Source organism: Dermochelys coriacea, chromosome 20 (genome assembly GCF_009764565.3).
Source record: "Dermochelys coriacea isolate rDerCor1 chromosome 20, rDerCor1.pri.v4, whole genome shotgun sequence".
NCBI classification, from domain to species: domain Eukaryota; kingdom Metazoa; phylum Chordata; order Testudines; family Dermochelyidae; genus Dermochelys; species Dermochelys coriacea.
Genome location: NC_050087.2, coordinates 16,275,816 through 16,299,838, shown reverse-complemented (window position 1 = coordinate 16,299,838; position 24,023 = coordinate 16,275,816). Strand labels below are relative to the sequence as shown.

Below are 24,023 nucleotides of genomic sequence, written 5' to 3'. Positions count from 1 at the left end.
ATTATTAGGTAGATTACGGTAGCTCCTAGCACTATGGGGTGGGGGGGGGCGCTCTACCGTAGTACACCTAATAATCCCTAATAATCCGTGGACACCTGCTCTCAGACCCTAGGTGCTACTGTAATACACCTAATACACAGCCCCCAGAAAAACAGGGTCCTCTTCCAAGACAAGGATGCCTCCCGGCTACAATAATACACCAAATAATCCATGGAGGTGGGCTCCCAGACCTTAAGTGCTACCGTAATACACCTAGTTATAGCATCCAGAAAAATCCATGCAGCTACTGTAATTCACCTAATAATCCCTAGAGACCTGCTCCCAGACACTAGGGGACAGAGCAGCCAGATTATTGGGTCTCAAGAGACAGATGAGCAGGAACGATTCTAGCATCTTTATTGGTAGTGTAAAGATTCTGCACAGGAGCCAAGATGCCCCCGTACGCCACTGCAGGCTACCCTAGAGTAGAAAAATAAAAGATACGGGGCCCAGACCCACAGAACCCCTCATCGCTACCCTGTCACAGTTTTACAAAATATACACAGTTTGCGTCTTTAAAACCCCAGCAGCGTTTGCCTAAAATCATATTCTAAAATGAAGAGAAAAAATAAGAGGGGGGGCTCAGCGCAATCTGGACCCCCCACTTAAAAATAAAACTCAATCCACTTCAACTCATACAGAGCAGAGGTAAAAATACAGCAGATGACTTTAAAACCAAAAGACGCAGCTAGACCTGGCCTCGGAGGACGGATACAGAAACCCCCAGCGCCGGAGAACAAGGGGTGGGGGGGTGTTTGCGACAGGCTGTAGTGACCAACTCTGGGACCTGCCTTGCTCCCAGCAGCCTGGAGAGGTGTTTAGTGTTGAAGGAGAGGTTTGAAGCATCTCCTTGGCGGTAGCTTTAGCCCAAGCCCCTGGCTGGCCGGTTCTGTTGGAGGACTGGGAACAGAGCAGAACCCAGGCAACAGGGATCCAAGATCCCCAAAGTGAAGCCTTGGAACTGGTGACACCTGGTGCCACAGCAGCTAGGAAACGGACAAGGAAGTGGGGAAGAGTCATGGTGTGTGAAGATGTAGGGAAGGGGATGGCTGGCACAGTAAGTCAGAGGCTCCAGCAGTGAATTATGGAGGGGGCAGACCCCAGCCCAGAGGCTGCAAGCCATCTCCCCTCCCCCATGGGCACTGGCTGGGTGGCATGAAGCAGCAGAACCTGCCCAGTCCCCGACACTGATGGGACCAACCATGAGCACAGGAGCTGTGGTGCTAGCAAAGACCACCCTGGCGTTCAATGCCCCCAGCTGCACCGGCACCCGCCCTGGCTCAGCCCTGGAGAGGAGTTCAGCTGGGTTGCCACGTATGCTCTGAACACGAGCCAGCGCCCCCGCACCCGGCATGACCACAGAGGCTGACCGCTGGGTGCCTCAGCAGAGGGGCTCGTATTGCTGCGCTCAGGAGAGTGGCCAAGAAGGGGTTAAAATTCAAGGGGGTTCTTTCAGAGGGGGGAGCGAAAGGGTTCTTTCAGCTCACATGCTAGTGCTCAAAGGGACCAGCCCAGGGAGCATGGGGGGGAGCGTGTGTGTGGGGTCAGGGGCACTGGCTGATCCCGCTGCTCGCTCCCCCCCAGCATTCTAGTTGTGCAATGGGGGCTTGCAGCAGGGTCCCCCCCCCCACGCAAGATCATGGGCAGATCCACTCCCCGCAGCAGCGTAGGTCATTCTACCCCATCTCTGGGGGAGGGCAGAGGCAGAGTTAGCCCCTTGCTGCCTCCATTCCCCCCACTGCAAGCGACAGATGGCACCACTGGGGGTGGGTGCCATAGGGCAGCAATGGGCAAGGAGCTCCAGTTCCAAGACCCCCCCCACCCCACGCAGCCATGGAGGGGGGTGGGAGCGGGAGGGGCTCCAGTCAGTGCAGCTGTGGGGGCTTGTCTCCGTACTTGGCCAGCAGGGGCTGGGTCCGCCCCAGATGCCCCCTGCGGGCGTTGGTGGCCTGGCGCTGCTGGGCCAGGAAGGACTGGGCGCTGCTGGAGGTGGCCGACCGCTCCTCCGTGGCTTGCTGGTGGAGTGCCATGCCCTGCAAGGGGAGGGGGGGAGGTCAGCATGGGGGGCACAGGGACAGCCCCTGGGCATAGCCTGGCACAGAGGCCTGGCTGGGAGCTCAGCCCCCACCAGCAGGAATCATGGGTTGCTGGGGCAGGGGGTCTGGCCCAGCCAAGGTGCTGAGGGATTCAGTTGGCACCTTGCCCCCCAGAAGGCCCGGCAGCCTGGCGTGCCCCCTGCACTCACCGTGTTGTACCAGGCGCTGATGATCAGCTTCTCTTCCTGCTCCCGCTGGGATCTCGTTTTCTCTAAGTTGGTCTGATGGGGAGTGTGGGGGGGGGGAGAAATGGGGAGGGGGAGTTAGTGGGGGAGGCAGAGCCAGGCTGGCTCCTAGGGCTCAGGCTGGGCAGATGGGGTGCTCTCCCCGCACCCCCAGCTTTGAGTCCCAGAGGCCACATGGGGGCCTCCTCCAGCTTTGGCTCAGGGCCAGGCCTGGGGGAAGCTGAGACCTTGGAAGAGGAGGAAGCTGTGATGGGGGGGGGCCCCCCTTGGCTCCTCCTTCTATTCCACAGCGCAGGCTGACTGAATAATCCAGGAGCTGGTTCAGGGCGCTTGGCCGTGGCCACAGGTATCCCCCTAGCCTGGGACTGGATCCCTCCCTCTGGCTCAGCCCAGCTGCTAGTGGGCCGGCAGTGCACACCCCCCGCACTGCCCCGCGCAACTTGCTAGCTGCCTCTCTCGCCAATGGAGCCTTGGGCTGCCCGGGTCCAGAGGGTCCTTCCAGGGCACCACCCAGACCTTCCGCACCTAGGATCAGATCATCCAGTCTGACCCAGATAACCCCACCAGGTGCCCTGCGCTGCAGAGAAGGTGACCGTGACCCCCCACCAAGCTCCCTGACGATCTGACATAGGGGGAAGATCTGGTGACCCAGATGAGCCAGACCCACCAGCCAGGCACCTAGGCAGTGGATTTTCTGGCCCCTTCCGACTGGAGACCAAACCCTGATGCTTTGGAGGAAGGCAACCCCCCCCCACCCTCCCAGAACACAGATGTGCCTGGCAGGGGTGGGGGTTTCCTTCCTGACCCCTGCAGATCACCACTGAAGCCCTGAAGCATGAGGCTGGATTCCAGCCATCATCGCAATACAAAGCTACAAGCATTGTGAGGGCAGCAGCCGCCGTTCTGTCCTCTCCGGGCCCAGGAAGGAAGGAGACGAACCCCACAGCGCAGCGCCCTCACCTCCAGGTGATGGATCTTCACCTCCTTCTCCTGCAGCTGGTTCTTTAAGGCCTGGATCTCGGGGGGGGGGCTTGGACGGCTGCTGCTTGGGGTGCAGCGTCTTAATGACCTGGAATGGAGCGGATACAGTCAGAGGCGTTACCCGGGACATCCCCCTGCCCCATCCCGTGCCCAGCGGGCCAAGGGAGACCCCTCCCTCCCCTGCCCGGGGTGGGACACCTGCTGTGGCTGTCCGCGCTGCAGAGCTTCCCAGAGCAGCACCCCTTGCGGGGAGGTACAGGGAGGACGGCCCCAGTGACGCTGGGGTGACAGGGCCCGGCCCTGCAGCCCTGCCCTGGCTTGGGCCACTTGGGAGCGTCCCAAGCGATGGAACTGCCACAGCCCCGCCCCACCCCGGGGGCTCGCCCTGCCCCGCCCTGCCCTGGGGGCTCCCGGACCCAGCCTCACCGTGCAGGCCTTGTCCATGTAGCGCTTGTACCGCTCCTCCATGGCCTTCATGTCCTCGTCCTTCTTCTTCAAACACTCCTGCAGCTCGTTGATCTTCCTGGCGTCTAGGGGGAGGGGAGCATCAGGTGGGGGCCACATGAGCATCCTGTGGATCCCCCCTGCCCATGTGGGGAAACAGAGGCACAGAGCCACCCCAGGAGCACCTGGCTCCCCCAGTCCCATGCTGCAACCAGGAACTTTAAGTCACCCACTAGGGACATGCTGTGGACATGGCGTTGTAGGGGGAGCGACTGAGGGGCCAGCCCGACTGGATCCCCCTCTCCACCACCCCCCAGTCAGTACTGGAACCTCCCCCTCCCCGTGCGTCCACCCCTCCCCCCAAACCCCCATACTTGTGCTGTCCGCTTTGGGCTCCAAGTCCTCGATGTATTCCCGCTTCTTCTGCAGCTCCGAGTGGGCCTGGTGCAGCTTCTCCCTGGGGCGGGGAGGAGACCAGGGCTGTCAGGTGCCCAGTGCCCCCCACCTGCCCAGATCCTCCTCTCAGCCTTGATACCTTGTCCCAGCTAATGAAGGGTCAGGCCCCCTGCTAGATCCCCTTCCCCCCCCCCACCACTCTCCTTGGAGCTAGCTGGGGAACACCCATCCCTGAGGCCAGCTCATAATCCCGACACACTGAAGGCACCATGCCCACCCCGCCCCACAGGTACTCACAGAACACCACAACTTACAGGTGCTCTTCCAGCTTCCTCTTCAGCAGGCAGGACTAGGGAGGAAGAGGAGGGGAGGGTGAAGATTGAGAGCCCGGACCACGCAGGTTCCGAGGGGCTGGGAGCTGCCACCGGCAGCTGGGCCCCAGCGTTCACGGCCCCTCCCTGCTCTGGAGAGCTTTGGGGGGGACCGAGCCAGAGAAACAGCACCTAGAGTGTCTCCAGATCACCAGCTGGGCCCTCTCCCACCCCTGCTCAGTTCTCCCGGAGCCGGCCGAGCCCGAGATGGGTGCAGCTCCATCGGCACAAGTGGACACAGGCCAGCCTATGCCAGCCGGGTGCGGAGGGGGGGGAATTCCAGCCCTTCCTGCTCTGAAGCCCAGCGTCCTGGCGCTGCGGATGCCAGAGGGGCGGCAGAGCTACGCGGCTCCTGGACTCAGCCTCTGGCGCTCCACGCTGCAGGGGAAGCCAGGGCTACGCAGAGCGACTGTCACAAGCCTCTAGCTAGTCCCGCGAGTCCGTCCCCACCCTGGGCCTGACAGAGCAGAAGCGATTTTATGTTGATTGAGCCAGTGCGGGGGGGGGGACCCAAAACCCCAGGGGTTTAGATGGTAACCGTCAAAAGCGCATCTTAAAGGAAGTTTGCAGCAGCCAGCAGACACATATAACCAGGGGGCAGCTATGACGGAGCTAGGACCCGTCCGTTCAAATCATGGGCTTAGCTACATCTAGAAAAGACACGCCGCGATTTTCTGGGCCGCTCTTTAGAGCGAGTGTCTCCGTTTATAGCTAGGCCTGGAAGGAGTCGATTGTGTGTCAGTAAACATCAAATTCAAAATAACCTCCCCCCCAGTGAGGAAATCTTGCCAGAGAGATAATCACCAACATGCAGAAAGGCCAAGTACGATAAACATGGGTTGAGAACTTGTCAGTCCGGGATTGGAGAAGATTTACTGGGGATCTGTGGACAAGTTGTATTCTCAAGCTTTAGCTTTGTGAATCACAACGTGTGCCATTTGTCCAACCCCTCGCCTCGTTTCCCGCAACTGGGAAAAGTTAAATGGATAAAAAAAATGTAAATGATATACAAAAGGGAGAGAGAGTGTTCTGCCCAGCCTATGTATAAACCTAGGGCTTGTAATAGGGCTCCCTGCAGAAGCCAATGGGTAGCCAAATGGGCTGGAGGTACAGAATATTCTGCAGTTTCTCTTTCGATATACAGCTTGGTGCAATATACTCCTATCTCCCAAGGGAGGTTAATAAGCCAGGAAGCAAATTAAGCAGCATTAATAGGCTACAAGTAACAGCCAAGATTTCCGACAGCAACAGCAGTATTTTGGGGGGAGGTCCCCCAACTCAAGACCCCTTATAAGCCACCCAGTCCCCCACTCTCAGGAAGGGCTGGGCATCCACCTGGTAGATCAGGTGTTGTGGGCCGGGCCCCCAAATTCGCCATCCCCTCGCCCAAGCAATAGGAAAGGAGCACAGAGAAGCAAGGTGGATTTAAACAAGGGGCTGGTTGGTACTTACAATGGCCTGTAAGGGTAGGGGGACAATCAGCCAGCGAGACAGAGAGGGGTGGGGGAGAGAGAGAGGTGTTAGCGTGATCACAGCATAGAGTTGGGGTGCAGGGGCACACGAGATCGCTTTGACGATTTCACACACAGAGGCAGCAGCACTTGGGGAGGATGCGGCTGGAGGATAGCAGCGAGTGGGCTCCCATCCCGCCCCACATGGGACCCCAAGAGAACAGTGGGCTCCCCTTCCCAAGAAGGAGAAATCAGGGGAGGCTGAACCCCTTTCCAGCCGCCTCCTCCCCCGTCATCTCCAGCTCCTCCCCTCCCCCAACAGTGCTGTGGAGCAGACCATGCCCAGCTGCTCAAACCCAAGGGCACCCCTTCCCCCACCCCCCAAACCCAGTGCATTGAGTGGTAAGCTACTGCAGGTGCACTCAGCCACCCGGCAGCCTCTAGCCAGGGCGGAAGAAACGCAGGAGACCTTATTCCAAGTTCTCACATTCGGCTGGGTGCCCATGTGGGGAGGGGTGTAGCCCCAGGGGCCCTGCCATGGTGCCTGTGCTGTGCCCGCATACCCCAGGCTGAGCAGAACGAGCCATTAGCTGCTCCAGTGGCTTCGGCATGGGAAAGGGATGGATCAAGGGGGACAAAACCGATCAGTCACGGGAGAGGGAATCTTTCCCCTCTGTAGCAGGGCCCTAGGGTGCATGGCCAGGCAATGACAGTCCAGAATCTACTCCCAGGAGGCAGGTCAGAGCCGCAGGACGACAGGGCAGAGGTCGGGGAAAGCCATGTACAGCCCGTCCTCGGTCAGACTCACATCCTCTGCCTTGGTGCCCTGCTCCTGCAGGGCCTTCTGGAGCTCCTCCACCTGGGCCTTCAGCTCCGAGATCTGCTGCTGGTGCAACCTGGAGAGCAAGGAAGAAGGGAGGGGAAGCCAGCTGAGTGGGGGTAATGGATGGCACGACCAGGACCCTCCATGGGCTGAGGCTCCCACCCCCCATTAGCTGGATAGGGGGAGCCAGGGGCCTCTCAGGCGAGATAGGTTTGGGGGAGGTCTCAGGCTACTTAGATCAGCAGCCCCCCCTGCCTGGTCTCCCCACCCCCGTTACCTCTGCTGGGTCTCCAGCCGGTTCTTGGTGCGGTTGGACTCCTCCAGCTGCCCCTGCAGCTCAGCCAGCTGCTGCCGATACGTCGCCTCCTGCACACACAGCATCTTGTTCTCATGCTGCAGGCGCACGATGGTCTCCCTGGGGTCGGGGAGAGGGGTGAGGTCAGATGGCCCAAGGGCCCCCCAGCCTGCAGACCCAGGTGCAGCTCCTGGGGGACCACAAGTCCCAGCATGCAATGGTGGGTCTCAACCCAAGAGCCAATCACCGGCTTGGACTGAGAGGCAGCATTGCATGCTGGAACCTGTAGTCCCCCAGGGGCTGCAGCTCCTCATTGGGGCATCTCCAAGCCACCCTTTGGTTACTCACAGGGAGGCTGCAGGAGCTAACTCAGCCAGCCTGGTAGAGGTTTGGGGATGCCCCAGCAACCCCGGGGTGTGGGGGGCAGATAGGCAGGGTGGGGGCAGGCTGGGAGACCCCTCACTAAGGTGGGAGGTGCAGCAGCGCTAAGAGCCACCCCTCGCCCCCCTGCCAGGCACTGCCACCATGGCATGGGGGTTACCCTCCCTGCTGCGGGCACCAGGCAGCCTGGCTGTGCAGTGACGTGGCAGGGATTGAGCCCCTGGGCTAGGCGGGAGTTGGCCTGCTCCAGTCCATTTGCCACCCCCGGCCCCCGCAGCCCAAAGAGTCACCACCCCGAGGAACAGCTTAACCCCTTTGCTCCTGGCTGCGCAGACAGCTGGGAACAGCTCATGCGCCTGAAGGTCAGCAGCAGAGACCCTCCCTGCAAAGGGGACTAGCAAGATTCTGCAAACAAAACTGCCTCCCCCACCCCCAGTACGGTGGCGTAGAGGTGCCAACAGACACCACACCCCTCTAGCCCGATGGCTCCAGGACGGGAGCCTACTTGAGTTCAGTCGGCAAGATCTCAGCGGCCAGGTTGTCCATGGGAGAAGAGACTCCGTCCAGCAAGGCATCTGCAAGAAGAAGGGGGTGGGGGGGTTTTGTGTGGAGGAGCAGGGACCAGCCCTGACTTGGCAGATCTCTACTACCCCCGAGCATGTGGGGGGGGGGGAGAGAATTCTCCTCTGCCCCCGGCCGGGACTAGGGATGCGGAGATCCCAGGCTGGGGTCACAACCGGCAGCCTCCTGTTCTGGGCTAGTAGCATAGGCCATTGATGGAGCTGGAACAATGCTCCCCGTTCAGTGGGAGAAAGTTGAAGCCAGGACACGGCCAGCAGGGTCCAGGGAGGAAAAAGAGTAAGAATGCCCGCCTCCAGCAGACAGTTATGAATATCTTGCTTATGAGGGGCAGGGTCTCTTTCCTAGTGTCCCCCCTCCCCCAAGTTAGTTTATGTGCAGTAGCATGGGGGGCTCGTTTAGGAATGGGATACATTCTTGAATTCAGTATCTTGTGGCAATGAGTTCCACAGATTCTGTATCACAGTTAAAAAAAACCCAATGAATTAGAGTTGGTCAGAAAATGGGCTCCCCATCCCAGGGGCGGGGTGGGGAGGAGTTACAACTAAAATAGATTAATGATTTCAGGGGGTTTGGCCAAAATATTTCAGATTTAGAAGTGCCACTGCAGTGCCCCATCAGGAGTTGTAGTTCTGGTGCCTTGTTTTACCATTCGGGCCAGGCTCCCTGATGGGACTGCATATCACCCACCTGCCCCCATGAGGTGAGATCAGGGTGCATCATCGGAGAAGTAGGCTAGCTGGGGAGCCCAGCCCATGGAAGAAAATAAGGAAACAGAAATATACATACAGGTCCTCATTCTTCTCTCTTGGCCAGGTTCCGCAGCTGGCCCATATTCCTATGATGCACCTTGATCTCGCCTCACAGAGAGGGCAGGTGGGTGCCTCATGGGAGATGAAGTCCAAGGAGCTCAGCCCATAGAGGAGAACGAGGACATGAGGAAACCAAACTTCAGCTCCCACAAGGCACCATGGCGGTACAGCCAATCCGCCTATTTTGACTGCAATACACAATTTTCCCACGGAAAGCAGGTGCATGTCCCAAAACAAGTTTGTTTCGCCCAAACTCCCGTTCTCCACTAAAAAAAAAAAAAAAAAAATTGAACAAAAATTTTTGACCAGCCCCATAACAGACGCTTCCAACAAGGAGCCGGCTCGACTTCCATTCTCCAGTCCCTTGCCCCCAGCCAACGAAACGGGAGCTGGAACGTTCCCAGTGGGAACACGCCGTGCTCAGGAACGAATCGAGGTGGATGTGCCCTGCTTGTTACCACTCGCCTTCCATCAGCTGATAAGCTGCTGAGTGTAAAGTTCAGACACAAGGTTGCTGCGAGTTTGTGGATGACAACGCAGCTTGGAAGGAAAAAAATCAACACATGTTCTTGGCTGTGCAGATTCCCGGCCTAGGGAGCGGAGCCGAGTCATGTGGAAACGCAGCCTCTGACCAAGGCCTTGACTATGCTTGGCTTTATTCCTGATCTCAGCTAATTGTCTGAGGCTAGATCAGGGGGTGTTGCGTCTCCAGCTCTGGGCCTGCTGCTGTTTGTAAGGTCTCTGAATTACAGCGAGTCCCTATGACAGCGGGTTTGGTTTGAGCTGCAGTTAGAGCAAGAGGTTTGACAGCTTTTTAAGCATCACGCGTTTGTGGGCGCTCAGCACCTTGGAAAAGTCAGACCCTGGGTGTCGTGAGTTAGATCCCCAAAAGTCTGAGGGGCCTCCCCTAAACCTCCAAACAGAGTTTCCCGGTACTTACAGCTTCAAGGGAAGCCTGAAGAAGCCCCAATGCAGGGATGGCTGCCTGAGTCTGCAGAGAGCCTGAACCAGCTCAGAGAAGCGCGAACAGACATCTCGTTACGTTTGTCCCCTCCCTGCTCCAGGCCAGGCAGGAGAGGGGCAATTGCAGCAGGAGAGGCAGCTACTGCTCCTGTCCCCAGTCCCCCGCACAGCTCCAGACTGTTCCTATTCCAGCACAGCTGCACTCACCTGCTTGGCTCAGGTACGTCTGCTGCACTTGGATGCATCTCAGCTCCTCGTTGGCCTCGCGGAGGGAGTGCCGCTCCTCAATCAGGCGCTGCGGGGTAGGGAAGCAGCGGGGGTCAGCAGAACCCTTCACCCAGGTGGAGAGCAAGATCGCCTCACTCCCAAACCTGGGACTCCCCACGCCCGGGCAGTTGGCTCTAACTGCTAAATGCCACTCCCACGGCGGAGCTGGGGATACCGGGTATTTCCCACTCCCAGCCCCCACCCCCATCTCCCCCTTTAACCACTAGACACCCCCACCCCACTCCCGGCCTCACCTCCTTCTCCTTCACCAGTGCCTCAAACTTCTCCTTGAGGTTCCTGAACTCAAACTGCCACTTCTCGGCCTTCAAGGCCTCCTCCGAGTGTTTGCTGTGCAGCTCGCGCACCTGTGGGCCGACAGGGACAGGGTTCAATGCAGCTGCTGCTCCTTGGGTGCAGACCTCGCCCCCCCGGCTGGGACGCCAGCAGATCAGGGAAACCCCTCGCACCCCGCAGAGAAGTGGGGAGAGGAGAGAACCTCTGCTGGAGACGCCAGCCCCCCACTCCACCCGGGGACCCCAGCCCCGCTGCCCACCTGCCTCTTGTGAGTCTCCAGCTGGGAGCGGACAGCATTGGCTTTGCGCAGCTCCTCCTCCAGCTCGCAGGTGCGCTGCATGTAGACCGTGTTCCGCTCCTCCAGCAGCCGCACCTGCCGCCGCAGGTCGCCCAGGTCCTCCAGCTTCTTCTTGTACGTGTCCACCGCAGCCTCCAGCTTGCCCACCTTGTCTGATGAGTGCCTGCCAGGGGTGGGAGGAGCTCGGCCGTCAGCGAGGGGCCCGGCTAGTGGCACCCAGTGGGGCTGCCACTGTATGTGCAAGTTCTAGCCCCTCCTCTGTGGCTGCAGCAGATGTCCGGGTCATTGGGAGTAAGCTGGGGGAAGAATACGCTGAGCCCTGGCTCCCAGCTCATCCCCGGCTCTAACCCACTGGACCCCAGTGCCCCCCAGAGCCAGGATCAGAACCCAGGAGTCCTGTAAGGACCCCGGCACGCTCTCCATTCCAAGAAGAACGGCCACACTGGGTCAGACCAACGGCCCATCTAGCCTGTCTCTCGACAACGGCCGGTGCCAGAAGCTTTAGAGCAGTGGTCCCCCAGTGTGGTGCCTGCCATGGCATTTTTGTGCGCCCACAGGACACCGCGCCGCTGAAATACCACCAAGAAGCGTTGTCGTTTCTCGGTGGCATTTTGGTGGCCAGGTGTCCGGTGCCTGCCAGTCTTCCGGGAATAGCAATATGCTATTCCCACAGAAAGGCTGGGGACCACTGCTTTAGAGGGAACAATGAGAGCAGAGCCCTTCTCAGGTGCTCTGTCCCCTTTCCCAGAGACTTAGGGACACCCAGAGCGTGGGGTGGTTTGAACAGCTGCTGGGTCCAAGGCCAGCAAACCCAACTCGAGAGCACGGAGCCCAGCTTTGCTCAGTGTGCCAGCTGCGCCTCTAGCCCCATCTAGCAAGTGGGGAATCCAACCAAGAATCCCTGGCACCAGAAACTCAGCTGCTGGAGGGGCTCCTCCATTAGCTAGCAGTAGTAGGCTCTTATCTTCAATATGGAGTGCTCCTGTGCACACACGGGGGGGGGTAGGAAAAGGGGAGAGAACAACATGCCCTTAACCAGTGAGATTGCATCAGAACCCCACAGGAGGAAGACTTCCTCCCTGACCCTTGCCCTGGGGCATGAGAGTTACCTCCCCCCACCCTCACACTGGCAGAGTCTTAGGGTGCTGTGGTTACCCACCTGCTGGGCAGGTGAGGGGGGAATCCCATCAGACCCAGGGCTCTCACCTCAGCACATCCATCTCGTCCTTCAGAGCCTGGGCCTCCTCAGCCAGGCTGCTCAGCGCCTCGTTCCGACGCTGCAGCTCCTGCACCTCCTTCTCCAGCTCCTCACAGCGCGTGCGGACGTCCTCCTTCCCGCTCTCCAGCCTGCGGAGGTGGGCAGCCCCAGACAAGACACTGAACCTAGCTCCCAGCTCTAACCCCTAGGCCCCGCTCCCCTCCCAGCATCCCTGGCTCCCCAGCTCTAACCCCTAGGCCCTGCTCCCCTCCCAGAGCCGGGAACCGAACCCAGGAGCCGTGGCTCCCCAGCTCTAACCCCTAGACCCCGCTCCCCTCCCAGCGCCGGGAACCGAACCCAGGAGCGTGGCTCCCCAGCTCTAACGCCTAGGCCCCGCTCCCCTCCCAGCGCCGGGAACCGAACCCAGGAGTCCTGGCTCCCACTCTACCCCCTCGACAGCACTCTCCCTGCCACCCCACCCCCCCCACCTGAAGGTCTCCTCCTGCAGCTGCGTGATCTGAGCCTGCAGCAACAGCAGTTTCTTGCCACCCACATCCGACTCCAGCCGGTTCTTCTGCTCCTTCAGGGTCTTGTTCTCCAGGGTCAGGGTGTTCTTCTCTTCCACCAGGATGGAGATCTGCGGGCCGGGAGAGGGAGTCAGACCCCCACCAGCAGGTGGGGACAAGCAGACAGCCCCCCCTGCAGGGACCAGGAGATAGCCCTCGGCCTTCCCTTAGCACATGAACCTTTGCACTCGGTGCTGTCCAGAGCCAGCGGCTTCCGCCCTCCCCATGCTCTGTGCACTAGTGTAAATGGGGCTACCGAAAGGGCTCATCCAAGACCAGTCAGAGCTGGGGAGGGAACCCAGGAGTCCTGGCTCCCAGCCCTGTGCTCAGACTGGGCCTTTACAATGCAGAATTTGTGAAGCTTCCACTCTACAATGGGGCCCTCGGACCCACTCCGATGGACCCAGGAGCATCGTACCTACCAGCATGGGGGGATGGCTCAGGACTCGGCTGTGTGCTCCTGGGCTTCCTGCTATCCTGGATTCAGGCTGTCTATGGCCACACTTATGCCAAAGCCCCCCACCCACAGGAGCAGATTCCAGGCGCGGGGGGATACCAGCTCTCCCCTAAGTCTGGCATCCAAGTTAGGTCCTTGACTCAAGGCATCTAAGCAGAGGTGGCGGGGTGGGCTGTACCCCTTTATGAAAACAACGGATGGGGATACAAAATCAAGGCACTCCCACCCTTTCAGGGCAGGGTCACAGCTCTCCAGGGGGTCACGCCCAGGGCAGAGGACATGGCAGGCTGTCTGGCACATGCCTTGAGTAGGTGAACCCCAGATACTGGATGCCCTCTACAGCTAGGGAGGAGTGGCCCTAGCTGCTCTAACTCTGGCTACCCTTGTTAGATACACAAGAATCCAGTCCCCTCTTCTGATTCCTGCAGGGCTCTTGGCCTCAACGCCATCATGCGGCAGTGAGTTCCACAGGCCAATGACTGGGAAAGAGCATCTTTCTGTTGATCTGCGAAACTGGAAAGCCATAAATTCAAATCCGAGCGCCCCGTCACTCTGGTGCTTCTGGAAATGGGAGAACAGACACTCCCTTCTCTACCCCAGTCATTTTAGATTTGATTTATCACAGCCCCCCTCTCACTGCATCTCATCACTGAGGATCTTCTCGCTTGTTCCACAGAGTTTTCCCAGGGCCTCAGATAATTCTAGTCCCCTTCCTTGGAACCCCAATAATTCAGCAGTCTGCTTTTAGAGATGTCAACAACCCCCCCCCGAACTTTGCAGAGAGGGGAAGACAGTTTGGAGTATAGAGCTCTGGAAGGACGTGAGTAGGTAAGTGCGCCGCGCCAGGGCCGTTTCAAGCAGGTCCATGACACATGCTCATGCAGAGAAAATGAACACGACGGCGTGCGCAGCTTTGTCAGTAGCTCTGTTACTGCAGGGGAGAGAGAGGGGTGGGGGCGAACGGCGAACTCACCTTCCCGCAGGGGAACCGCGTCTCCAGGGATACGTTAGCACCTTACGGGAGCAAAGGGGGCCGTTTATGGAGAGCGAGCGGCTGGGGGACCACTGCACTTTGCACCACAATGGGGGAGGCTCTTGCTATATGGGCATCCGAAGCAGAAACCCACCCCAATCCTCTGCAACTGGGGAGCGAGGATTCCCCATCTATCCTGGTCAGTGTCAGAAGCTTTAGAGCCAGCCAGGAGCCCTCTTCATTCTGGAGTCAGACACCTTCCCTCATGCACCCAGCTGGGATCTTGTGCCCCAAAGCTGACAAATCACTAGGATGGCTTCTGAGGCTTAGCTACCTGGGAACTCCTTGCTGCAGGAGGCATACGCAGAACAGAGCTGGGTTTCCTTCCCCCCAGTTCAGTTTGCTGCCTTCACATAGTTGCAGATCTGTTCTCATACTAGGGGATGAAGGTAAACAACCCGATTGGCATATTGCTGTTAATACCAGGTCTCTCCAGCCATTTGCTACCCCATACCTGGCTCTGCGGTAGCCATGTTGGACCCCAGAGGGGCACGGAGATGGCCATGGTTGCCTGGCCACTCAGCGGCAGAGCCAAACAACAGAACCCAGCTGCACAATCTGTGCTGAGGGCACCCCCACCAAAAAGCCTGGGTTCGATTCCTGGCTCTGCTACCACCTCCCTATTGGAGTCACTTCATTTCTGTCTCAGTTTCCCTCCTCTGAAGCAAGGAGAACAGTCCATCCATTCACCCCACCCTTTGCTCGGCTATGTAGATTGAGCAGCTGTCCCTGCTCAACATACATACAGAACCAAGCACAACAGAGCCCCAGCCGTACAGAGAACTCAGGGGTCCTGACTGAATCTCATTTACATCACGCCAGACCTGCTTTAGCCCTTGTCTGCTAACCCGCCCCACCCCTCCGAAAACATACCCAGCTCCAAAAGCAGAAGAGCTACGCCACTAGGTGGGGAGAGATGCAGAGGCCCACACGCCACGCAGCCCCGGAGCGGACACACTGCAACCACAAGCCAGCCGGAGAGGAGACACCCCAGAGAGCGCAGACGGACCATTGATGGGTGGGCGGGTTCCTTGGGCCCGCGCGACAGCTGCTGCAGCAGGGATCAAACCGGGGATGCCCGGAGCCCCTACAACTTCAGCAGGAGACTCAAGGGTCTGGAGCCAAGAGAGCAGCTGACCCTCTGTGGGCTGGGCCGAGACACAGCTGCGTTGCCTAGGGTCCTTTCGAAGCCAGCTACCCAACCCCCCAGGCCTGAGCCGGGTGAGATTAACTCTGGCTGCCCCCAGCCCAGAGCCAGGCCGGTGAAGAGCCCACCTGTTGCTCCAGTTCCTGGCAGCGCTGCTGCATGTCATCCGGCTCCTCCAGGTCCTCGCTGAGGAAATAGTACTTCCGGGACTGCAGGACAGAGGGGGTGACGTTAGAGAAGGGGATCACACAGACAGATCCCAGCACAGCACCTTTCCCACCAGGGGCGGGGATCAGGAGCCCTGGAGCCAGAAACACTCCACCCCCCCCGGCAAGTCACGGCCATGGCCCCAGAATTCTCTTTTTTTTTTTTTTTTTTTTTTTAAAAACACAGGTGAGGAAACTGAGGCATGGAACCTGGCTATCGAAGTTGCCGTACGTCTCGGAGGCCAACGTGTCCAGCGGGTCCTTGGTCATCAGCTGCAGGACAGAAAAGGTTACAGATGTTCAGGAGGCGGCTGGCAGGAAGCAGATGGGCCAGCACAAAGCCAGGCAGTAGCTGCACAGTGGTTTGCATTGGAGGGGGGGTGAGAGAGCAAGGGGCTGCGGGTCAGGAGGGAGGAGCACCATCGGCATCAATCTCATACCCATGAGTGCCAGCCCCAGCGAGACCCCCATCCCCCAGCGAGCCCCCCCACCCCACCCTCCCAACCCAGCCAACCCCAGCTCACCTCCTGAATGGCAGCCATAACTACGTGCTGGACGGACTCCTCCAAGGTCATGATCTGCTGGATGTGCTCTGGGATGGAGGAAGGGCAGCAGCTGAGTCCTGGCCCCTCTTCCACCTGCCCCCCAACCACACCAGCCTCTCCCTCCAGCATGAACCCCTTTCCCCCTGCACAGCATGGGGGCCAGCCCCCATCCCAGGGATATGGAGGCCAGCCCCCCGCCCCCCATGCAGCATAGGCTCCCAACCCACATGCCAACGTCAGAGGCCTCCATGCCAGGCGCTGTGGGGCTGAGGGCAGGAGGCACAGAGCAGCAGCCCCCAGGGTAATTCCACAGGGGGATCTCTGTGCTGCAGGGAGGGGGAGGAAGGATTGGGGGAGGGGGCAAGGAGGGGAACGTGGTGAGGCCACATGCTCAGGCTCAGTGAGGAGAAGGCTCCTTTGCCAGCCACCTCCCCTGGGGTTCCTGAGGAGGGAGGGGGAGCTGGGATTCAATCCCCTCCCCTGCACTAGCCATGCTATTGGGGAACAGGCAGAGGGAGCTGGGTCTGTCCTGGGGGGAATCTGAACTAGTTTGTGGAAGGGGACTCTGCACATGGAGACCATGGAGCCCTTAGGCTGGGGCGGAGAGGATCGTGCTACTTTTTGGGGACCCCAGAATGGCACCTTCCAAAAATCACATGCAAAGACATCCCACCCCCGGGCAGGGAGTAACCACCTGCCTCTCCCCTGCACTTAGCCAAGCCCCCCCAGTCTCACACCTTGCTTCTTCTCACAGCTGATGGCACATCCCAGCACCAGCTGCAGCAGCTTGCCCAGCTCTGAGGTGTCCGAGAACTCCCCGATCAGGTTGACGTCTGGCAGGTGGCACTCTGAGATCTGGTGACCCAAGACCTGGGGGAGAGATGGAGGGTTCTGGAGGCAGCAGGGGGGCCCAGACACCCCCTGCCCCCCACAGACACCTGCCCCTCCTCCCTATGTGCTCGAGCCGGTGCCCAAGGGGGTCGGTGCATAGACCCACCAGACTGGGGCTTCCAGGCTGACCTACAAGAGCCAGCTGCAGAGCCCCCTGGGACCAGGCCTATTGGGGCAAGGAGGTGCTCAGAGGAAACAGACAGTTTAAACCTATCTCAAGACATACAGGGTGAGTGAGGGCAGCATCCCGGGGCTCTTAGAATCTTCCTCCCCATCAGAAAGGGCAGCGTGGTCTAGTGCACAGGGCATGGGCTAGGAATCAGGACACCTGGGTTCTAGTCCCGGCTCCGCCATGGACCTTGGGCAAGTTGCTTTCCTTGTGTGCCTCAGTTTCCCCCCCCCATCCTGTAGGATTCTAGACCATGAGCTCTGCAAGGCAGGGGGCTGATCTCAGCCGGGGCCCTCTAGGTACTACCGTATGGCACCTAATAGCCACCACCCCCCTTCCCTCGGGGACACTCACATCTTGGGAGTACTCCAGCACGCTCTGCAGGATCTTTTTCAGGTTGCTCACCTGGAAGACAGAGCGTTGCAGGGTTCTATTGCCGTATGCACCGGATCCAGGCAGAACCCCCCCACCTCCAACTGGGCTGACGCTGATCTCACTGGGGGCAGGGCTGAGAACCCACAACTCGGCTCAGGCAGCTGCCAGAGCAGACCGGCGCTCAGCAGGAGAGCTGCAGGGTGGGCGCTCGGCCTGGGAAGGGCACACAAGGCTGCGCCATGGCTGGCTCGTAAGCAGGGTGAGGGGCAACCAAGCCCCCAAAGAGGATGGGAACAGCCAGCTAGGAAGCTGCAGAGTGGAGAGGGGCTTCAGTCACTTCGTGCTCGCCAAACCCCATGGCAACCTCCTGCCTCCCACATCCTACAGTCCCAGGGGAATGGGAACAGACTGAGACTGTCCACACCCAGCCCTGCTTGAAAGGATACCAGGGCCTTCACAATTGGGGTGGCAGGGGGGGGGGAAGATGAAGAGATGGTTTAAAACTCTCCCCCCATCCCCATTCAAGTCAGTTACCTTGAGCCTCCAGTTGTCACTGGTGTCGTCTTTGATCCGCAGGAGCCAGGTCTCGTTGAACCAAGAGGAGTCTCTGAAAGGGAGGAAGGGACAGGGCAGGCAGAATGGGGGGGGATGCGGAATGGGGGGGAATTCCTGGCCTGATAAAGCAGCTGCCAACTCGAGGCAGGATCCGGTTTCCCTGCTGGCCGCCCACATCCAGGGTGGGCCGTAGGCAGGGATCTGGAATCTTGCTGGGACAAGGGACAGGAGGTGGGGGCAGATGTGGGCACAGGCCTCCTGTCAGCTCCAGTCTGCCCTCCCTACAGGCCCCTTGCTCCAAAATCCTCCCCCCACCCCGGGAGCCCAAAGCACCAGAGATCCAAGCCCAGTTGCCCCCGGGTCTGGTCAGAGAGGGATGAGCCCCAGTCTACCCCTCCCCCCCGTCAGCCCTGCCACCCACTCTAGCTTTAGACGGCTCCCATCTCTGGGGGCTGCAGGCCGGTACTTACATCCTGTGCAGGACCTGGGCAATGGGGACCCCGCTGGTCAGATCCTGGTAGGTATGGCACGGAGATGTGACGTGGAAGGTCTGCAGCTGGGGAGAGGGACACAGAGGTGGCTCAGCAAGGCAGGGAGTGAATGAGATTTGTGGGGGGGGGGGGAGAACAGGAAAAGCCACCCAGAAACCCAGCAGGGGTAACCCTTGCACCCTGGGCAATTGGCCGGCACTGTGGATTGAATCTGGGACCTCTGGATTCTTAATGCTGGAGCTAGCTGTTAGCCAAAGCAGGAGCGCGGCCCCACCCCTCCCTCGCACCCAACACAGCCCCACCCACCAGGGAACTCTCCAGAGCAGGCGCAGTCTATGGGGCTGATGGTTCGGGACGTCCAACCCCAGCAGAAGCTGGAGGGAGACACAAGGAACTCCCCCACCCCCAGGGCAGCCAGCCAGCATCCCCGCCCTCGGGCAGGTTTGGAGCCAGTGCCCCCTAGAGGCGAATCCAGATCCTAGCTGCTCACCCTCCCTGCGGGCCGGTCGTGCCCACATCCTACCCCCGCCCCCAAACCGGCCTTCCCTGCCACGGGGGCACAGACCACCTGCTCCAGCACACTGCACGAGACAGGTGCTAGCCCAGCGTTACAGCCTCCCCCGGATCACGCTGGGCCAAGGGATGGGACCAGCCACCCCTGACTAACCCAGGCGCTGAAATCCCCTCCCCCATCCGCCCCCCTGCCCCACATAAAGCCGGCACCCCAAACCAAGAAGGAACCAGCCGCTACCCCAGCAGCCGAGTACGATTTCACATCAGGGCAGCGACGGACGCTCGATCAAGCTAGCGTCCCCCCGCCCCCCCCGTGCTGTGACTCCCTCTGTATGCGGCAGGTTCCCGCTTAAACCTACCCCCAGCCCCCTAGAGAGACTCCCCCCACTCTGGTCTGGGACCCGGCTTCAGTTTCTAGCCACCTGTTGCAGAGGCTTCCTGAGGCCCCCTCCCCCTTTGGGGTGGTGCTGGAGGGAGCTAACTGCCAGCACCCCCCCCCACAAGGCAGGAGCTCCCCCCCCCCCCCCCGCTGAGCCCACTGGCTGAGTCACTGCACTCGGCTGCCAAGAAGGGCAGAGCGGGCTACAAAGCCACAGGGCAAATGGCTTTTCTACCTCTTCACCCCACCCCGCTTCGGAAAGGGGTAGAAAAGACACACACACACACTCCCAGCAACAACAGCCCCTCCCCGGCTGGCTGGCCACAGACTTAACCAGGCAGCATCAGATCTCCAGGTCAGACTAGATCATCGAACAGTCCCCTGCAGGCTGGAGAACTACGAATTGCTCCCCCTCGCCCCAGCCCCCACACCTTGGCCCATCCCCAGAGGACCCCCCCCCACTCCCACTCCTCCAGCCAGGGGGCAGTTATCAGTCTCTGGTGCCCCCATGGCCTCACAAAGGTGACCTACGCAGCTCCCGCCCCCATGAACCCCAGCCATGCCGGGGGGTTCGCACCATGGGTTCCTGTCTCACCAGGAGACAGGCTGAGACCCAGAAATTTGTTTCATAGGTGGGCCACTGAGTGGTCATCAGCTGGAGTATTGTCTGTTGTGTCCCCCCCGCCCACCCCAACAACTCAGAATCAATGCCCCAGAGGGGAAGGCCCAGTACCCCATCCTCTGAGCCAGCCAGCTCTCTTGTCCTGGGGCCAGATCAGAGCCAGCATTCCCTAGAGGGCAGAGGCCCCAGACCCCATTCTCCACCCCCCAAGCCAGCCAGTCCCCCACCCTCTAGAGAGCGCCATACCCCATTCCCCAACCCACCACTACAACAAGACTCCCCCCGGCCCCAGGCAAATTAACTGCCCTGCTACTGCAGCACGGTCATTAGTTAACGGGGTTATTACAGCAGTGCCTAAGGGCCGGCCGAGATCATGTGTACAGCTCCTAGCGCACTCCCAGTAGCAGACACCCCCCCACACACACACACACACACTGAGGAGCTAACAGCTACGGGACATTGTTGCCGTGGTTTTATGACCGAGGTGCATGGCAGCGACTGGCTCGCCTGGGGATTGCCGGGGGTGGGTGGGGGGGGAGGCAAGGGGATTAAAAGGCTGCTCTCAGGGCAGAGCCCAAGCCATTGGTGCTGTGTAACTGCCCCGGGATGGTACCAATGGGTTGGGAAAGGTCTGGCTGGAGCTGCCCCAGCTCAGGGGAGGATCTGGTACCTAGCCCACTGACAGGGATGCCCCAAGGGACCATTTAAAAGGGACCCCATGGATCCGTGACTCCAAGGTGGGGGAGAAGCACAGAACACACAAGCCCCAGGTGGCAGAGTCCCCGTGGCCGGATCTCGCCTGCAGCAAGAGCGGCTCAGCCATGACCTCCCAGCACCCCAGCTGCCTGAGCAGGTCTGGCCGGGTTTTCTCAAAACATAGTACTTGACCGGGGTAGCTTTGATCTCCTGCCCTGATCTTCCAGCTCCATAATCCTCTCTGGCAGGGCTGGGCAGAGACACAGGAACGGCTTTCGGCTCAGGCTCAGCCATGCGGGCCTTAATCATGGTCAGGCTGGGACACCTTGTCCCCCGTCTTCTCTCCTCTGTCCTGGTACAAGTCACCCCTGCTTGTCTTGCCACCAGAAGTATTAGCCAGGGCACTGCTGCGGGGGAGCTCACAGCACCAAAGTCTGTGATTTGAGCCATTGTCTTCTTCCTGCAGACCTGTGCCGAGCTCACCTGTCCTGCCCGCTGGGGGTTGGGACAGGAGGTATCAGGTGTTCGGCCCTTGGAGCTTCCATTGTCTGGCCAGAACCTCCAGGGACCTGGGCCGGTTTCAGCCAGACCTCTCGGCCTATTCACCCCAGCCCTTCACATACCCCTCTCAGACAACTCCCGCCCCAGATCTCCCCCCAGGAGAGATCTCCGTCCTAACCCGCTGTGCTCCCCAGATAGCAATCCCCGGGCCAGCCAATCGCTGCCCTGCGCTCCAGAAAACACCCCAGCGTCCTGGGGGCCAGCCTGTGGCCAGGGGTCCCTGCTTGGGTCAGCTCTTCCTTCGCAGCTCCTGCTCCAGCGAGGTGCACTCAAGGCTGTGAACATCAGCAGGCAGTGCCCCAGGGTGCTGGCAGGAGAGGGACACAGGGGGCATCGTGGAAAACCGATGGGTCTGGAGCACTGTAACTGGGCACGGTACGGTAGGACTCTAAGGGAGGAATGGAGATGTGGGGGTCTGAAGGGATTGGGAATGGGGTTTGAGCATACAGACCCCCTCACCCTACACAGGGGGGTGCCCCACAGGTCTGGAACTTGGCTCTGACGCTCAGAGGGGCAGGGTGGATGGGGGGGAAACTGGGGTATAACATGTGTACAAGAGGGGGCCTGCGTATGGGGGGCATTGCCCATGGCAGAGAGCAGGGGGCTGGAGGAGACCCAGCGCATGGAGGCAGCCAGTACAGACCCAAAATTTTAACCAGTCATAGAATATGAGGGTTGGAAGGGACCTCAGGAGGTATCTAGTCCAACCCCCTGCTCAAAGCAGGGCCAATCCCCAATTTTTGCTCCAGATCCCTAAATGGCCCCCTCAAGGATTGAACTCACAACCCTGAGTTTAGCAGGCCAATGCTCAAACCACTGAGCTATCCCTCCCCCCCATAATACCCAGGGCAGGTGAAAAGGGGGGAATGGGGGAGGGGAACAGCCCAGGGTTAGCCCCCTCCGACTGATGGAGAGGGCACAGCTATAAACCAGGGGCAGCTCCCCCCATTCCCTGCCCAGTCCTCTCCCCATAGCCTGGGGACAACACCCTCCCCCATAGCCCAGGGGGCAGCCCCCCATTTCCAGCTCCCCCCAGCCCAGTCCTCCCCCCACAGCCTGGGGGCAACACCCTCCCGCATAGCCCAGGGGGCCACCCCCATAGCCTAGTCTAGTCCCCCCCCAGCCTGGGGGCCACACCCTCCCCCCCATAGCCCAGGGGTCACCCCCATAGCCTAGTCCCCCCCAGCCTGGGGGCCACACCCTCCCCCCCATAGCCCAGGGGTCACCCCCATAGCCTAGTCCCCCCATAGCCGGGGCCACCCCCAGGGGACCAGCTCCCCAGCCCTCACCCAGGTGAGCAGGGGCCCGCAGAGCTCGGCCTTGTCCACGCTCATGGCTCCGGCCGCCCCCCGGGGCCAGGCACGATCCGGCCGCCGAGCGCCTCGGTCCGCCAGCACCATAGACCCCGGGCCCCTCCCCGCCTAGAACGACCCCGCCTGGCGCACGTCGTCCGCTCCGCCCACAGCCGACATCTTTAGCCCGGGCAGGCGGCGCTCTAGCGTAGCGCTGGGCTGCGAGTCTCTATGGCGACGGGACGTTCTAGGCACGTGGAGGGTTGTTCTCTGTGGTCTCTGTGCTGGAAATTAGAGGGGAATATTTATCATAAAATCATAGAAGATCAGGGTCGGAAGGGACCTCAGGAGGGTCTAGTCCAACCCCCTGCTGAAAGCAGGACCAACCCCAACTAAATCATCCCAGCCGGGGCTTTGTCACGCCAGGCCTTAAAAACCTCAAAGGATGGAGATTCCACCACCTCCCTGGGGAACCCCTTCCGGTGCTTCACCACCCTCCTCGTGAATAGTGTTTCCTAATATCCAACCTAACCCCCCCCACCCCACCACTGCAACGTGAGACCATTGCTCCTTGTGCTGTCATCTGCCACCACTGGGAACAGCCAAGCTCCATCCTCTTTGGATACCCCCCTTTAGGTAGTTGAAAGCAGCTATCAAATCCCCCCTCACTCTTCTCTTCTGCAGACGAAACAATCCCAGTTCCCTCAGCCTCTCCTTCTAAGTCATGTGCTCCAGCCCCCTAATCATTTTTGTTGCCCTCCGCTGGACTCTTTCCAGTTTTTCCACATCCTTCTTGTAGTGTGGGGCCCAAAACTGGACACAGGACTCCAGATGAGGCCTCACCAATGTCGAATAGAGGGGAACGATCATGTCTCTCAATCTGCTGGCAATGCTCCTACTTATACAGCCCCAAATGCCGTTAGCCTTCTTGGCAACCAGGGCACACTGCTGACTCATATCCAACTTCTTGTCCACTGTAACCCCAGGTCCTTTTCTGCAGAACTGCTGCTGAGCCATTCGGTCCCTAGTCTGTAGCAGGGCCTGGGATTCTTCTGTCCTAAGTGCAGGACTCTGCACTTGTCCTCATCAGATTTCTTTTGGCCCAAGCCTCTAAATTTGTCTAGGTCCCTCTGTATCCTGTCCCTACCCTCCAGCTTATCTACCTCTCCTTCCAGTTTAGTGTCATCTGCAAACTGGCTGAGGGTGCAATCCACACCATCCTCCAGATCATTAATGAAGATATTGAACAGAACCAGCCCCAGGACCAACCCTTGGGGCACTCCTCTTGATACTGGCTGCCAACTAGACTGGAGCCCTACACACATCTAGCCCTACACACTTATCTATCTATCTATCTATCTATATATCTATCCCACCTTTTCAGATCCAAAGAATCTCATACCCAGCAATGAGCATTAGAGGCAGCATTTGAGAGCAATACCCCGCACTGACACTCCCAGCCCCTAAGGGTGCATCCACACTGCATTGTAAACTTGGGTTTCCAGTTGCTGGCCCCGGGTCTCACAGCCGCGCTGACACGGTCACACTGTGTTCTGCAGCCCTGGCTCGGGTCTGCGGCTCGACCTGCATCTACACTGCGTAGCAACAGGGCTTGCCCTGAGTCATAGCAGGACTCGCTCTGAGACACACAC

The 24,023-nt window shown here is 59.7% G+C and overlaps 1 protein-coding gene across 1 annotated transcript; it reads right to left on the bottom strand.

Annotated features, from left to right (window-relative positions):
- Positions 1 to 1,763: 1,763 nt before the first annotated feature.
- Positions 1,764 to 22,526, bottom strand: HOOK2 (hook microtubule tethering protein 2). Its single transcript, XM_038378862.2, is given in 24 exon segments — positions 1,764 to 2,072; positions 2,285 to 2,356; positions 3,281 to 3,353; positions 3,355 to 3,389; positions 3,728 to 3,831; positions 4,120 to 4,202; positions 4,456 to 4,490; positions 5,965 to 5,970; positions 6,772 to 6,859; positions 7,064 to 7,201; positions 7,968 to 8,037; positions 10,024 to 10,111; positions 10,338 to 10,448; positions 10,637 to 10,838; positions 11,882 to 12,022; positions 12,362 to 12,510; positions 15,205 to 15,285; positions 15,493 to 15,555; positions 15,807 to 15,874; positions 16,565 to 16,697; positions 17,242 to 17,292; positions 17,797 to 17,869; positions 18,288 to 18,373; positions 22,369 to 22,526. Coding segments are annotated over 24 exon segments (2,229 nt in total). The 5' UTR covers positions 22,480 to 22,526; the 3' UTR covers positions 1,764 to 1,904.
- Positions 22,527 to 24,023: the final 1,497 nt, after the last annotated feature.